This window comes from Nannospalax galili, unplaced genomic scaffold (assembly GCF_000622305.1).
Source record: "Nannospalax galili isolate Female #2095 unplaced genomic scaffold, S.galili_v1.0 scaffold747, whole genome shotgun sequence".
Classification (NCBI taxonomy): domain Eukaryota; kingdom Metazoa; phylum Chordata; class Mammalia; order Rodentia; family Spalacidae; genus Nannospalax; species Nannospalax galili.
Genome location: NW_008357686.1, coordinates 386,150 through 400,699, shown reverse-complemented (window position 1 = coordinate 400,699; position 14,550 = coordinate 386,150). Strand labels below are relative to the sequence as shown.

General features: G+C 39.1%; 1 protein-coding gene across 3 annotated transcripts in view; it reads right to left on the bottom strand.

Moving 5' to 3' along the window:
- The window catches only part of Phka1 (phosphorylase kinase regulatory subunit alpha 1), a 195,553-nt gene that overhangs the window by 91,783 nt on the left and 89,220 nt on the right, over nt 1-14,550 (bottom strand). For all 3 annotated transcript variants that reach the window (XR_003847395.1, XM_008855548.3, XM_029557441.1), the window contains exon 14: nt 5,985-6,119. Coding sequence is in view for 2 of the 3 variants with exons in the window: in XM_008855548.3 (XP_008853770.1) it covers nt 5,985-6,119 (135 nt within the window). In the remaining variant the exon portion in view is untranslated. The remainder of the gene's footprint in view (nt 1-5,984; nt 6,120-14,550) is intronic.

The window sequence follows — 14,550 nt, the reverse complement described above, 5'->3', positions numbered from 1 at the left end:
GATTAATAATTTAATAGAGACAAATACCTAAATTAAAACACTGGCTTCTTTAGTGGTGAAATTATAGGCGGTGTTGATTTTAGATACTTTTTTCCTGTGTACTTTTCTCTATTTTCCATTTCCCGTAGGTCAAAATATACATATCAATTGGTAATATATACAAAAGTTTGCAGTCCCTACTAGATAATCATGCAGTAGTAGACATAAAGCAAAATGGAAAAAGTGCTGTCCTCTAGGAATGAAAGGAAAATAAAAGAATTTGTACATATAAAAATTATTAATCTAACAAAAAGTGATAAACCCCCAATATTAGTGGGGTAGTAAAAACAGAAATATTTATTTTATATCTTATTGGTATAAAATCAATGCTACTAATTAGTCGTTACTTCTAAAGACTAATCCGGCAGCAGGCTATAAAAGGTACAACGTTCATCATATGCATATCAAGAATTCCTTGAGAATCTATGCTGAGGAAATAATGATCTACACAAAGGCATTCCTAGAAAAGGACAAAAATTTTATGAACAGTCACCAAAAATAAGGGAACAAACCTGGTGTGATGGTGCACACCTTCAATCCCAGAACTGGGGAGGAAGAAGCAGGTAGATCTCTGTGAGTTCAAGGCCAGCCTGGTCTACATAGTGAGTTCCAGGATAGCCAGAGCTATATAGTGATAGACTATCTCCAAAGAAAACCCCAAAATGGGAATAATTTTTATAATTGGATGGAATAACACATACCTAATTCAATATGAGGAGATGTATATAGGAATGATTATGTGAACATAAACAGAACCCAAGTTAATATGTACACAAAAAACATAACTATAAAAAGGTATGCATACTAACAAGGTAGAAAAATTCACATAACTAGCCAGATATGGTGCTGCATGCCTTTAATCCCAGCACTCAGGAGGCAGAGGCAGGTGGATCTCTGTGAGTTTGAGGCCAGCCTGGTCTACATAGTGAGTTCCAGGCCAGGTGGGGGCACAGGGAGACCCTGTCTCAAAAAGACCAAAAACAAAAAATTCACATTACATCAAGATAGTATTTAATATTAAGTTTTATATATTTGTAAAGTTGATCAGCTTCATAATTAAAATAAAGCTGAGCATGGTATGTATACACTTATAGTCCTGGCACTTGGGAGACTGACATAGGAGGGTCTCTTAAGACTAGAAATTTGAAGCCAGGCTCGGGGCAACACAATGAGACCATGCCTATAACTAGCTAACTAGCTAACTAGCTAACTAGCTAACTAACTAACTAACTAACTAATTAACTAAGTAAATAAATAAAGTAAAACAAGATTTAAAAAAAGCTGACCATGAACTTTATTAAGTATTTGAAGTGAGGTAGAAAACTTTTTGGCTATCAAATTTAGTGAGGAAATATCTTTTGCCTTGGTAGAATTACAACTGCCATTTGATGTATATTTAAAAAATTTTTGTTGTGGAGAAACTGACACAGTAATTTTTTTTGAAACAGGGTCTCTTTATGTAGCATAGGCTGGCCTGAAACTTGCCATAGAACCCAGGCTTAGACTCACTCAAGATCCTCCTACCTTAGCCGCCTGAGTGCTAGGATTATAATTCTGAGCCTGGTCACTGAAGGAAATTGGCACAAAACAGAACCCCTGACCATGGAATGTCTGATCCCCCAACTATCCAGTTCTATATTGGGGACTTCCTCTTTCCCCCTGCCTGGGTGCCCAGATGGGCCACATGGACAAGTCCCAAGAGAAGCTACAAGAACGGCTGAAAATAAATCTCCCCTCCAGCGACTATGCCCCCAAATCCCCTTGTAGCTGCTGCCCCTATAGACCAGCCCCTATTCCCCTTGTAGTAGCCCCCATCCTGTGGGAAGGTTGCTGCCCCTCACTGTGGTAAATAAACACAATCTTGTTTGTTGAGGTCAGATGTGGTCACTTTCTCCCCTATTGTTCCTGTATTCTGTGCTCCAAAATCTAATACTCACAATCATAATTTGACTAATTTTTTTATTTTTAAAAAGTAGTTTATGTGTATGAATGTATTACCTACATGTATGCAATGTCTGAGGAGGCCAGAAGAGGGTGTCGGATCTTCTGGAACTGGAGTTACAGATGGTTGTTAGCTGCCATGTGGGTGCTGGGCACCGAACCCAGGTCCTCTGCAAGAGCAGCCAGTGCTCTTAACCACTGAGCCATCTCCAACCCCACAACTATTAAGATTTTTAACTGGAAACATACATAATTTGAGATGGAACTCAGGACCTTATTTGTACATGCTAGACAAGCAATCTACTACTGAGATACATACCTAGCTATAAAATCTAATCTTCACAAATCTAACCCCTTATGGCTTGATTTAAGATGTTATTAATTTCCTATTGGTACTATAACAAACTATCACACATTTAGTGGTTTAAAACAACATAAATTTGTGCCAATGAGATGGTATATGGGGTAAAGGTGCTTGCTGCCAACCCTGATGACCTGAGTCCAATCCCTGGGTCCTGCATGATAGGAGAGAACCAACTCCTGCAAGTTGCCCTCTGACCCCCATACATACACCATTGCATACACCCATACATACATACATACATACATACATACATACATATGTAAATAAATGTAATAAAATTATTAGAAAAAAGACAATTTTATATCCTTATGGTTCTAGAGAGCAGAAGTCCAAAATTAGCATCCTAAAGCTAAAACTCAAAACCTAAGTAAGTGTCCAGGGAGGAATCCATTTCCTGTCTTTTCTAGGTTCTAAACTTTAGAATCTAAAGGACATGGACACTCGTTGCTCATAGTGATGTAGAGCCTGATGGACTATTTAAGGAAAATATGGATTTTAATTCTTGTTTTCTCTCCCATTATGTGTCTATACCAACTTGTCAGCAGGATGTTCGCTGACAGACTTTATGGCTGGAACATTGATAGTCACCCAGCAATAGCCTATAGTTTTGCTCCCCTCTCTCCTAGATGCTTCCTCTATTTTTCCTCAAAGACTTCTGCAGACACTTCCAGACAGAGGATTTTTTTAACATTTGCTTTCTCTCTAAATTTATAATAATTGGTCTAATTTTGAGATTGTACTTAACAGACAATATGTAAGTTTCCTTCTCACTGTAACCCAATGCCTAAGGTATAAAAGACACGTGCTACTTCTCTTCAGGGTCCAGATTTTGGGGCTTGAGTCCGCTGGACCATGCTGGGGCCTAGATAAAACACCTGCTTTCTGTATATTCCCAGTGCCCTGCCTGATGAATAGTCTTACCACTCCCATCTCCTGCTTCTGTCATCGCATCTCCTACTTCTACCATCTGCTCTTCCTCTTGGTTCCCTGTTACAGAGACATGTGTGATTATATTTAGGGCCCACTTGGATAATTCAGGATACTCTTCCACATCTCAAAATCCTTAATTATATTTGTTAAGTCTTCTTTGACACACAAAGTAATGCACATAGGTTCCCAGGATTATGACCTGGACATATCATAGGGGAGGGTGCATCATTTAGCACTTCACAGTCTACCCTCTAGGCCCTAAAGATTAGCCCATCCCAACATCCCCCAAGCTCTTAACATATTATAGCATCAGTTCAAGTCCAATATCTTCCCAGTATCATGAGTACCAAAGTCCAAATATCATCTAATAAGGGATCAGTGAGGATCTGGCTATGCTCCATCCTCAGACAAAATTCCTCTCCATTTGTGGGCCACTAAAACTAGAAAGCACAATTTCTACTTCCCAAATGCAATGGTGGGTCTCGAGAGAGTAAAATAATAGACATTTGCATTATAAAAAATTTAAAATGGGGGCTGAAGAGATGGTTCAGCGGTTAAGAGCACCGACTGCTCTTGAAGAGGACCCAGGTTTGATTCTCTGCACCCACATGGCAGCCATGAACTGTCCTTAACTCCAGTTCCAGGGGAATCCGAAGCCCTCTTCTGACCTCTGCTGCATTGCATGACACGGGTGCACTCACATATATGCAGGCAATACACTCATACACATAAAAGTTGAAAATGGAAAGACGAAAGGAGTTAGCAGTCCAAGAAATTCTGAGACCCAGGAAAACAAAAATCATTAGATTCCAAGACTTAGTGTGATATGGCACCTTCTTGGCCATAGCTTCTCCATGTTGAAGTTTATGCTGACTCTATTCTCTGAAATTATCAGGCAGTTGTCCCAGGGTATGGAAACACACATCAGCAGGACCCCAACTGTCTTGGGAACAGGTCACTGTGTTTCAGACTGTACCTGCTAACTGCAGATTTATAGCTTCTATAGGTTATACTTGGCTTGCTTCTGCAAAATAGTAATTGTTTCCTACCCAATTGGAAATATGAGTCATCCACAGCCTCTGCTCTAGTGGCATAAATTTGTCCTGTGTACTGAAGTAATAAAGCTCCTTTAAATAATTAAAAAAATAGTAATTGTTGCTTAATAGAATAAAAATTGGAGGCTTTCCACCTGTAAGCTTGGGAACTTAAACTTTTCACCCCTGGTTGTGGTTTCTCTGTATAAAAGCTTACCCTAAAAATGGCTTGGGGCTGCACTTGGGTTCTGGCACCCTTGTGTAGTTGCTGGCCAGCTAGTAAAAGACTTTCATTTGGCAAAACTTTGTCTGAGTGGCATTCTCTGGTGAAGCACCTCATAACATTAGTAGTAGTCCTTTGTAGGTTGAGGATCCCTTCTTTGAGCCTTAGGCTCCACCCTCAGGGCCAATGGTCCTCCCTTGGAGTTAGCCTTCTTTTTACTTGCAGCTGAGCAGTTTCATCAGTTTGCTTTCTGACTATATAATTTAGAAATCCAAGATTTTTTCAGTTTGTCCTATGCCTGTCATCTATCTCTTTCAGTCTAAGTTGGCAGTATTTATGTTGGTACAGATGGACTATTCCTAACTCAAAATTCCTGGGGCCCGAAGTGTTTTACATTTTAATTTTCTTTTATGGAATGCTCACATACACTTTCCAGGTTGAGCATCCTTTACCTAAAACCTTAAATTTGATGTAGTCCACAATCCTAAATTTAGAAGAAAAAGCAAGGTATCAGTGGGGCTGGTTCCTTCTGGAGACTTCAGGAGGCAATCTATTCCTTGCCAATTCTGACTTCTAAAGGCTGTAAGCATTCCTTGGCAATTCTTGGCTCATTGCAATACAATCCCAATCCTTATCTCCTGTTATCACAGCTACTTCCATAGCCCCATCTTCCCCCTGTGATTGGATTTAGTGTCCACCTCAATCTTCTAGGATAACGTTCAAGTCCCTTAAGTTAACCACACCTGCAAAATCATTTTTGCTAGAAGGTCATGTTCATAGGTTCTACAGCTTAGGACCTGGATATTTTGAAGGGTCATTACTAAGTCTTTTGCAAAGGTAGTTTAGAAATTTTGCCTGTCATTTGGTTAACAGGATAGGTCTCAGGGTGTGAATGCTAGAGAAGTGTTCTGACACTGGGCTACAGCCTTTAGAAGTCAGAATTGGCAATGAGAACGCGCATAGCTTTTGTTAGTGAACAATGTAGCAACTTGTTTAATGTAAAAATTACATCACTAAATTTAATTCATAGAAAACTTAATAAAATGCATTAAGTTAAGGAATTTCTTATATTAATAATTAGGTCATTGTATGATAAAGTATAAAAGGCCTAAAAATAAGTTCCTTGGCTACATAAAATTAGCATGTATTTGAAACAGAAATACAGGTTCCATGAAAGGGGAAAACACACTAATTAAGAATTCACTTGGAATAAGGATATAATATTGTCTGAAAACAAACATGTCCTATGTACTGAAGTATTTATAAAGCTCACTTCAAACTATTAAGCCTGTTCATAAAAGATGGGTTGAGAAACTTGGATTCCAGAGACTCCAAATTCCTTCTCAGATGTAGTTTAATAAAGCAATACAAGATTAAGAAGGCGAAAAGATGTAAAGAAACCAGTAGACATCAAGAAATCATTTGATTCTCGCAGGTTGGCCAATCTCCTTACCTAGACTGGAATAAATGTGGCTGAGAATCCGAGCTGGCTGTACTCTGATGGGGTACACCTCAGCAATGGTCTCCACATCAATTCCCTTGTCCTTTAAAATGGCCTTGATTTCTTCCGTTTCAGCCAGAATGGAGACTACAGAAGACAGATGAGATCAACAGAAGATTTTAGTCCAAGAGTAACCTAAAAATATTATAAGGTATATAATTTCTTTGGAGAGGAGGAAAGGGGGAGAAAATGAACAGTTATTGAGAACTTTGATGAGTCAGGGATTATTCTAGGTACATAATATTATCTAAATGCAAAAGGGAAAAGATGACTAGAGTATGAGATTGATGTTTGAGTTAAGTGCCTGTGTGTACCTACAGAATGGCACTGTCTTCATTTCTGGGATTCCATGTTTAAATATGAACATTTTTTAAAATTATGAAACTTTAAAATATTTGGTAAAAGTTGATTGATAGGGCTCTTCAACATAAGCACACTTAAGGTCAGGGTTGGAATGTGAAGGTAAAATAAACATCTTAAAGACCAGAGTTGCCCTATAGGTAGACAATGGCAGACAGAGGGCAAATTGCAGATGAAGATTTGAGTCGGGAATATACAGGAGATATGAGAGTTGAGAAATTGGGGGGAGATGGTTTGGAGTGATAGAGCACCATTTCTTTACATCCAGAACCTGCCAGTCCCCAGACTGTTCCCTTTTTTTCCACTTACACTCATGTCTCTGGATTAGTAAGCCTACCACAGTGGAAGAGACCAGATTGGCTCCCTGGTTCTTCTCTTTCCTTTCATGAGGTAGATTACCCAGTAAATAGCCCAAGTGCCACTTCAGCTTGCTTGATACCACTCCCCACAACAAACATAATTTCTCTTCCTGCTCTTCTAGTTCTTGTGGATGTAAGCATTGGGTTCACAGGAAAAATAATGTGCCACTTGGTTCATTTCAGCTTACCAGCATTTTCTGTGCTGAGTTTTTGAGACAAAAGTTTGGTTAACAAAGTGCTACTTTCCTTTCCTTTGTCATTATCATTTGTGTATTTTTGTATCTTGGAAACCTTGTGTTGCTGAGGTCTGGCCTGGAATATGATATGGTGATTACAGAATCTTCTGAAGCTTACAGAATCTTCTGAATATGATGTCAGATTATTACTTTTAAATAAGAGCATGGAAATTAAAAAAGAAAATGTACAAAGAATGACAGTGATTGAAAACAGTCCAGGGAACTTCATGTGGTTATGTGGCCATCCATCCATCCATTCATTAAAATAAATTTGCTAAGTGCCTAAACAGATTAGGTACTAAGCCAAGTGCTATGGATATACAGATGAATAAAGTACTATCTCCCCCAAGGAGCTCCCAGTGTTGTGGGAATGGGACACATGAACGGTTCACAAAATAACCTCCTAGGTAAATGGGGGTATGTACAAAACACTATGAGACTACCTAGAAGTACCATTTATCTAGACTAGAATTAGGAAGGATGGTTTGAAGAAAAGTCTGAAAGAGCTGATGGCTAAATGGATTTGAAATAATGAAGAAGTTAGTCAAGGTAAAGACGTGGATAGTAAGGGGATAGTTATTCTAGGTTGAAGGTTCTGAATGAGCTTAAAGAACATAGATTTAAAAAGTTGTGCTTGTGGGGGGGCAATGGTAAACTACACTGACTTCAACATATTATGTCATGCAACATATTACGGTAAAAGGAATGAAGGTGGAAAGGTAGACAGGGGTTAGATCATCACGGAGGGATAGGTGTTAACTTTAAGGATTCTGTCTAACATCCTCAGGCACTGCTTCATAAACTGCATTCTACAGAACCTCAGGGTTTTAAACCCGGAGGCGATACAATTGGTTACAAGAGTAGACAGGAGTAGGAGAGTCAAGTAAATAACCTTTTTGGGTTCCAGGAGTATGCTCAACCTAAGCAACTCATTTTTTTTTAATTTTATACTTATACAATAGAGTATGATTATTTTCTATTTATAGAATAGAGTATGATTATTTTGTGTGTGTTATATGGTAGTGTTGTGTAGCAATTTCCTCTAACATAAAACCTTTGTTTTGGAGGAAAGCTGGGATGTTCTAAAGAAAGGTAAACAAGAGGATGTCAAAAGTTAGGTAGACAACAGGATGCCAGAGGGGATGTGAAACTTTCATCCTACAGGGAAGCTCCTTAAGCTCAGGAAGTAAACAACTGAACAGCTTTAGGAAATGCCTAAAAGTGACAGGTTCACTAGGCTCCTTCCTCCCCAAGACTGCTGAGAGACACTTTCAGAACAGTGAAATCACCTAGAAGTAGAGACAAGCTGAGTCGCCTTGTGTAAGAGGTTCGGGCCAGGCACGCTGCCTGAAGAAACAAAGACAAGCCAAGCTGCTGGGAAGAGGCAGAGACCAGCCTAGGCACCTGCAAGAGTATGCGACCACCTGAACTACCTTGAAAGTACCCTCTCCAATCTGCTGAGCTGCCTGCAGGTTGTGCGGTGCCCTCCAGGTTCCTCTGTTTTGAGTTGTCACCCATGTTGAGATGGGCTTTGGTGATGCAGCTGTGTTTGAATCATTTCCGCTCCTGTAAGTAAACCCTCACCCATACTACTGTAAGTAACCCCAATAAAACTCATTGGTTTGATGTAGCTAAATAGAATATTTAAGGAAAATATGGTTTTGAATCCTTGTTTTCTCACTTTGTCTCTGTCAGCAAATTTCAGCTGACAAGTTTGTGGTTAGAATGCTGACACAGCTAGCTAGAACCACTTGTGTCCCGCTGAAACTTCATTCTGTTTGTCTCAGATCCTGGAGACTTCTGCAATGATTTTCAAACAGGATTTTTTTTAAACATTTGTTCTCTTTTCTCAATTTATAATAATTTGCCTGGTTTTAAGACTTTTGCTGTTAACCAACCAATGTATAGGTTTTCTTTTTACTGTAACTCACTGCCTAAGGTAAAAAGATGAATGCTTCCTCCTTTTGGGGTCCAGACTTTGAGACTTAAGTCCTTTGACCCAGGCTGCAGCCTAATAATCCTGCTTCCTGCATCTCCTGGTATTGTCTTACCCATCATACAACATTTCTTGGTGACTCTGGTGGGACTGTAGATAGAGGTGCCTCCCTCATCTCTGGGGCTTAGACGCCCTCGGATGCTGGAGGATGACTTCTCCTTAATGGCACCAAAGACTTTTTGAGCCTGTAAAGAGTGACTCACCCAGTGTCTTAGAGATGCTGTCCCTGAGCACAACATACTCAGGGAGACAGGATCCAGGAGCAGGGATTTGGAACACAACCCAACTGAACAGGTAGGACCCAGGTTCACGAGGAAACCCACCAAAATTGGTGGAAGAGGAGATTGATCACCTCCTTATAAATGGTCCTGGAGTACCCTTTGACTAGAGATTTCCTGCAGGAAGTCAGAGCTTAAACGGATCTGGGGTGATAGAAAGCTCTCATTACAGAAAATCAGAAGTCCTCTTGCTCAACCATTATCCGTCAGCCACTCCCAGAACTCAGGGGGAACTGTTTCTTAAGATAGCTGGTTTTCCAAGACAGCCTGTCTCACTTGGATAAAACAGATCCAGGAAAGAGGGGGTCATAAATTTCTCAAGAGCACACTGACTTGCATGTAGACCCTTGTATCTGCATCTGCTTCTTCATTCCATAGCCCCTACATGATCACTAACTCTCCCTCTCTCCAGTACAGTTGCTTCCATCCCATTGCTGTGCTGAATAAATGCAGTCTTGTTCTTTTGAATGTCTGGCCACTAGTCTATTTCCCAACTCCAATTTCCTTCCCATTTGTCTAAAACTTAACCCAGGGTTGGGGGAGGCATCCAAGTAGTCTGTAGCTGGGGTCAGGGGCTAAGAAATATAAAACTGACCTTTTTTGGTTGGCAATCTGGGATTTTTTTGTCTTGAAATTTTGGGTTGAGGGCAGTATAGAAATTTTGTCTGATCTTGTCAGTAAGAAAATGTGTAAAAATGTATGCAGGGCAGGATGGAAACTGCAAATCCACAGGGAACAACTGTATGCCACAAATGAGTGAGGGGGGTCACTTAATAGGGGGCACTCACCATAGGGGTTAATATTAAATTAAACAACCTAGGGATATCTATTGTGCTAAGAGGTTCTAATTCCCTGGTTGTGGTCACAGCCATGTGTTCCCACCGGCCAGAGCAGAGTCTGGAAAAGGGCTTTAAATGTTGACATGGGACAAGGGAAGAAGCCACTGGAGTACATGAACTGACCCTTTCCAAGCAGAGCCCCTTTCCTCTCTGGGCCACTGGCTTTATTGCAGGTTTACCAATTGGTCTAAAATGCTAGAGCCCATATCTTAATATGCCCAGGGGCACTGGGCCAGGAGTTCAGGCATGGGGTGCCATTGCCTGCAACCCAAAGGGCTGAAGCTTTACACAAGGAAGGTAGTGACAAAATGACCCCGCTAGGTTCTAATGCCCAATCTTTCTATGCTGAGACTGTGAATCAGACTTTCTCCAAACTTCCAATATAGTCTCTTCCCAAGTTTTTATAATTTATTTTTTTAGATATTTTATTTATTATTTTTATTTTATGTATGAGTGTATTGTTTGCATGTGTATGAGTGTACCTACGTCGTGCAATGCCCACAGAAGTCATAAGAGGGCATCAGATCCCCTAGAACTGGAGTTATGGACAGTTGTTAGTGTTCATGTGGGTGCTGGGAATTGAACCTGAGTCCTCTACAAGAGCAGTCAGTGCTCTTAACCACTAAGCCATCTCTCCAGCCCCCTCCAAAGTTCTTTTAAAATGCCATTATTCTTTGTGTTCCTTTTTCTCTACATTGTAAATGTTTAAATCAAAGATCATGTATGGTAAATTGTAATATGAGTTTTCTAATCAGACAAACTGGTAGTCCTCTTTAACAGGAAAATTCACTCTGAGAGCTATCAGGCTTGTTTCTTATTTAATATAAATTGGCAAACTATTTTTTTTGTCTTTTTTGAGATAAAGTCTCCCTGTAGCCCCCACTGGTCTAGAATTCAATTTGTAGACCAGGCTGGCCTCGAACTCACAGAGAGCCACCTGCCTCTGCCTCCTGAGTGCTGGGACTAAAGGCGTGCCCTACCATGCCTGGTGGCAAACTATAAAGTTTTAAAGGTCAAAAAAATATTAAAAATAAATAAGTAAATAAAAGATCGCCAAAGAATATTCTAAAAGGAAAAATGTCCAGAAACAACAAGAAACTTGTTTTATAGACAAGTATCCAAAAAAGGGCACCCCTGAACAAATGTATACTGATCATAAAAAAAAAAACAGCTGCTTTGAGTCCAGCTAGTTATCATTGGACTTAATTCTTTTGTTTGATGTAAAACAGAAGAACAAATGTCTTTATATGCATATGTTAGAAATTGCTATGTGCTCTCTAAACTCAGAGAAGCTGACTCTTGGCCTGGGATTGGCCTTCCTACTTCAGAATAAAGCCTACTTCAAGCATAAATGCCCTGAAGACCTTTCTCTGGAGCCAACTGGCCATCCGACTCTGTGACAGGGGAAGGGACCACAAAACAGCCAAAGAGAAAAGGCATCGGGCCTTTAGAACAGAGGTTACTATTATTTGTCTCAGGATGCAGAAATGCCTCTAATAAGAGCAACTAATGCAATGCTCCATCTTGTCACAATAATGGAAAAAATAAGAACTACAAACTAATACAAATGTAAAAATAAATACTGAGGTTTATTTAGTTACTTAATGAAGAAAAAGAAAAACAGGGCAAATAAATTTTCTTAACAATAACTAACAATGATCATGTTGGTGCATTTGAAACATCCAACACAAAAGTATACATGCCCCTTGGATTACTGTAGGAGGTTTAAACAGTTAGCATTTTACAATGAGGCAGATACTTCTGGGCAAATGTGGGATAACTTCCTTAGAAATATGCTGATGCTAGGACAGTCTTAACTACTTTATCAAATAAAATGCATGATAGCAGGCACTCCCTGAAAGACCATTGCAAGAGGCAACATTTTCCAAGGCACTTACAGACTACAATTTCTATGGTTTTCTGCCTTGTCTTGTGTAGGCCTGAAACTGAGCTCAGAATGGCCTTTATGATTTGAATACCGATAAAGGCTTCAGGGGTCCTGGATATAACTTCTGCATGTTATCAATGGACATACTTATTATTAAAAGTACATGAGGTTCTTTAAACATACATTTATTGGTACTTCTTCATCTACTAAATGTTATAAATACAAATTTGAAAATGTTTTGCCATGTGTCTGCCAAACCTAAAGTACATTTTGGTAAACCACTCTCTAAAGTATATAAAGAAAAAATATTTGTTTTAACTGTCTTATGTTTTCTACAAGGTTTATCAGAAAACTCACAAAACCTCACAGTTCCATAATGTAAATAGGTAATATTAAGTTTTCTATGTATATAAACTGAATTCAAAGTTCTAGTAACAAGATAATGTTATACAATATTATCTACTGAGTCAAACAACTGTCAACTTCATAAGTTCAATTTATAGAAAGTCATTACAAATGGGTTTGTTAACTATGAATATTCCTTTATATAAAATAATAATAAACAAGCGACCCTCAGCTAACCTAAATATTTGGTCATTATTCCCACTCTACTGTATGCAATTATACCATGTTTTAATCACACTTGGCCTCCTGGTCTTAGGGAGGAATGGAAATATATAGACTAAAATGGGCTAAAGTAAGGAGGCCCAACCAATAAGGCTAATGAAAGGTCATTGACCACTATGGGTGAAGACTTTCCAATATAACTACTCTTGGGTCACCCATAAACCTATTGACAACTCTTCAACCCAGCTCTGTGGGTAGACTCAATAAACTCATTGGCTTCCTGGAATAAATGGAATGTAATCAAACATTTGTTTGTCAAAATGCTATGATTTTTGATATTTAAAATTCCCAGGAGTTCATTAATCATAATTAAGTATAATGCAGTTCAAACTTCTGGATTTGGGAAATGTATTTGGGAAATGTAGCTTACAAAATAAGCCATTTTTAGCTTTAATATGTTTTTTATTGTCATTTGTAACACAGATGCAAATGGACATGGAATTCTCTAAGATAACAGGATCTTCACTTAAAGCAAATGAATATTAAAAGTAAAAATTAGTAACCAAAATTACTGGTTCACTATTTAATTCTAAAACACTAATAATGTTTACAAGACTTATTTTTAAATGTTTGGGTTTTTATCTAAGCTTTATTTAACAGTAGTTGAAAATGCCAAATCAATTTGACTGACATCTTTAGGCATTTGATAACCATATCTGAAGACCTATACCAACATGGGACATATTAGGACATTTTGCCTCTTGCCTTCCAAGGTCACTGGACTAATGAGGCATCTCTAAAAGTATCCTATAAATATCATGGGTCACCTGACTTCTTGTTCAGGGAGGCCATGCAGACCCACCAAATGGACTTAAACCAACAGCCAATCTAGCCAATCTAAAGAGGAGGGTCAATAGTGAGAAAAATTTCCTCAGTGCTTCCAAATGACACCATGGTCAAGCAAGGCCTTTTGACTTATCCTTACATAGTTGGAACTGGTAAAACAAAAATTAAATGAAGTCAGAGGCTCCTCACAAGCCCAAATGGCCTCAAAAATTTTAAAAAAGAGAGTTAATTTTGGCTAACTACATGGCCTTAAGTACCCAACAAGGAAATATTTAAAGATTAAAAAAATTAACATATTTCTTTAAAAAATTTAAGGAATTACAATTTCCAGACATTGGGTTTAAATACAAAGCATTTAAAAATCTAGAAATAAACCTTGTTAAACTGCCATGTGACAAGGGTTTAATCATTATGTGCCCTTGTTCTAACTCGATGAAGGTGCATCCTACTAGGACTAAAGGGACCAAGGGCCTAAAAATAGGTCTGGCTTCATGCCAAAGGCAAACAAAAACTAGCACAAGGTATGCTTGTAACCATCTTTACAGTCTTAAAGTTATAGGTTTCACCTCACGAATTCACTGCAAAGGAAACCACAACTTGGACTGCAAAGTAACACCCTAATCAATTTCTTCAAGTCACACTACAAAGACAATGAGATCCCATCAGAAGACTTCAGCCCTGCTTTGACCACCCCCAGAAGGTACTCAGTCTATGCATGGCAGAAGCTTGAGGAGAATATAGCCCTATTTCCACTACTCTGGAGGCTAGCTGGCCTGTGATGGGGAAAGATTACAACACTGATTGATTATTTTTGTCTTATAAGGTAGTCACTCTCATTGTGATCCCTGGCTTATGTCAACAGATTATATAATATATATATATATCAAAATACTCTGACCAATACCATCTTGGGGAGGAAAGGGTTTATTTAGCTTATATATCCCGGGTCATAGTTCATCAGGGAGCCCAAGGTAGGAACTCAGGGCAGGAACCTGGAGGCAGGAGCTGGAGTACAGGCCATGGAGGAATGCTGCTTACTGGCTTGCTCTCCTGGCCCCTGCTCAGTCTGCTTTCTTATGCAACAAAGGCACTCCTACCCAGGGGTGGCACCACCCACAGTGGGCTGGGCCCTCCCACATCACTCATCAA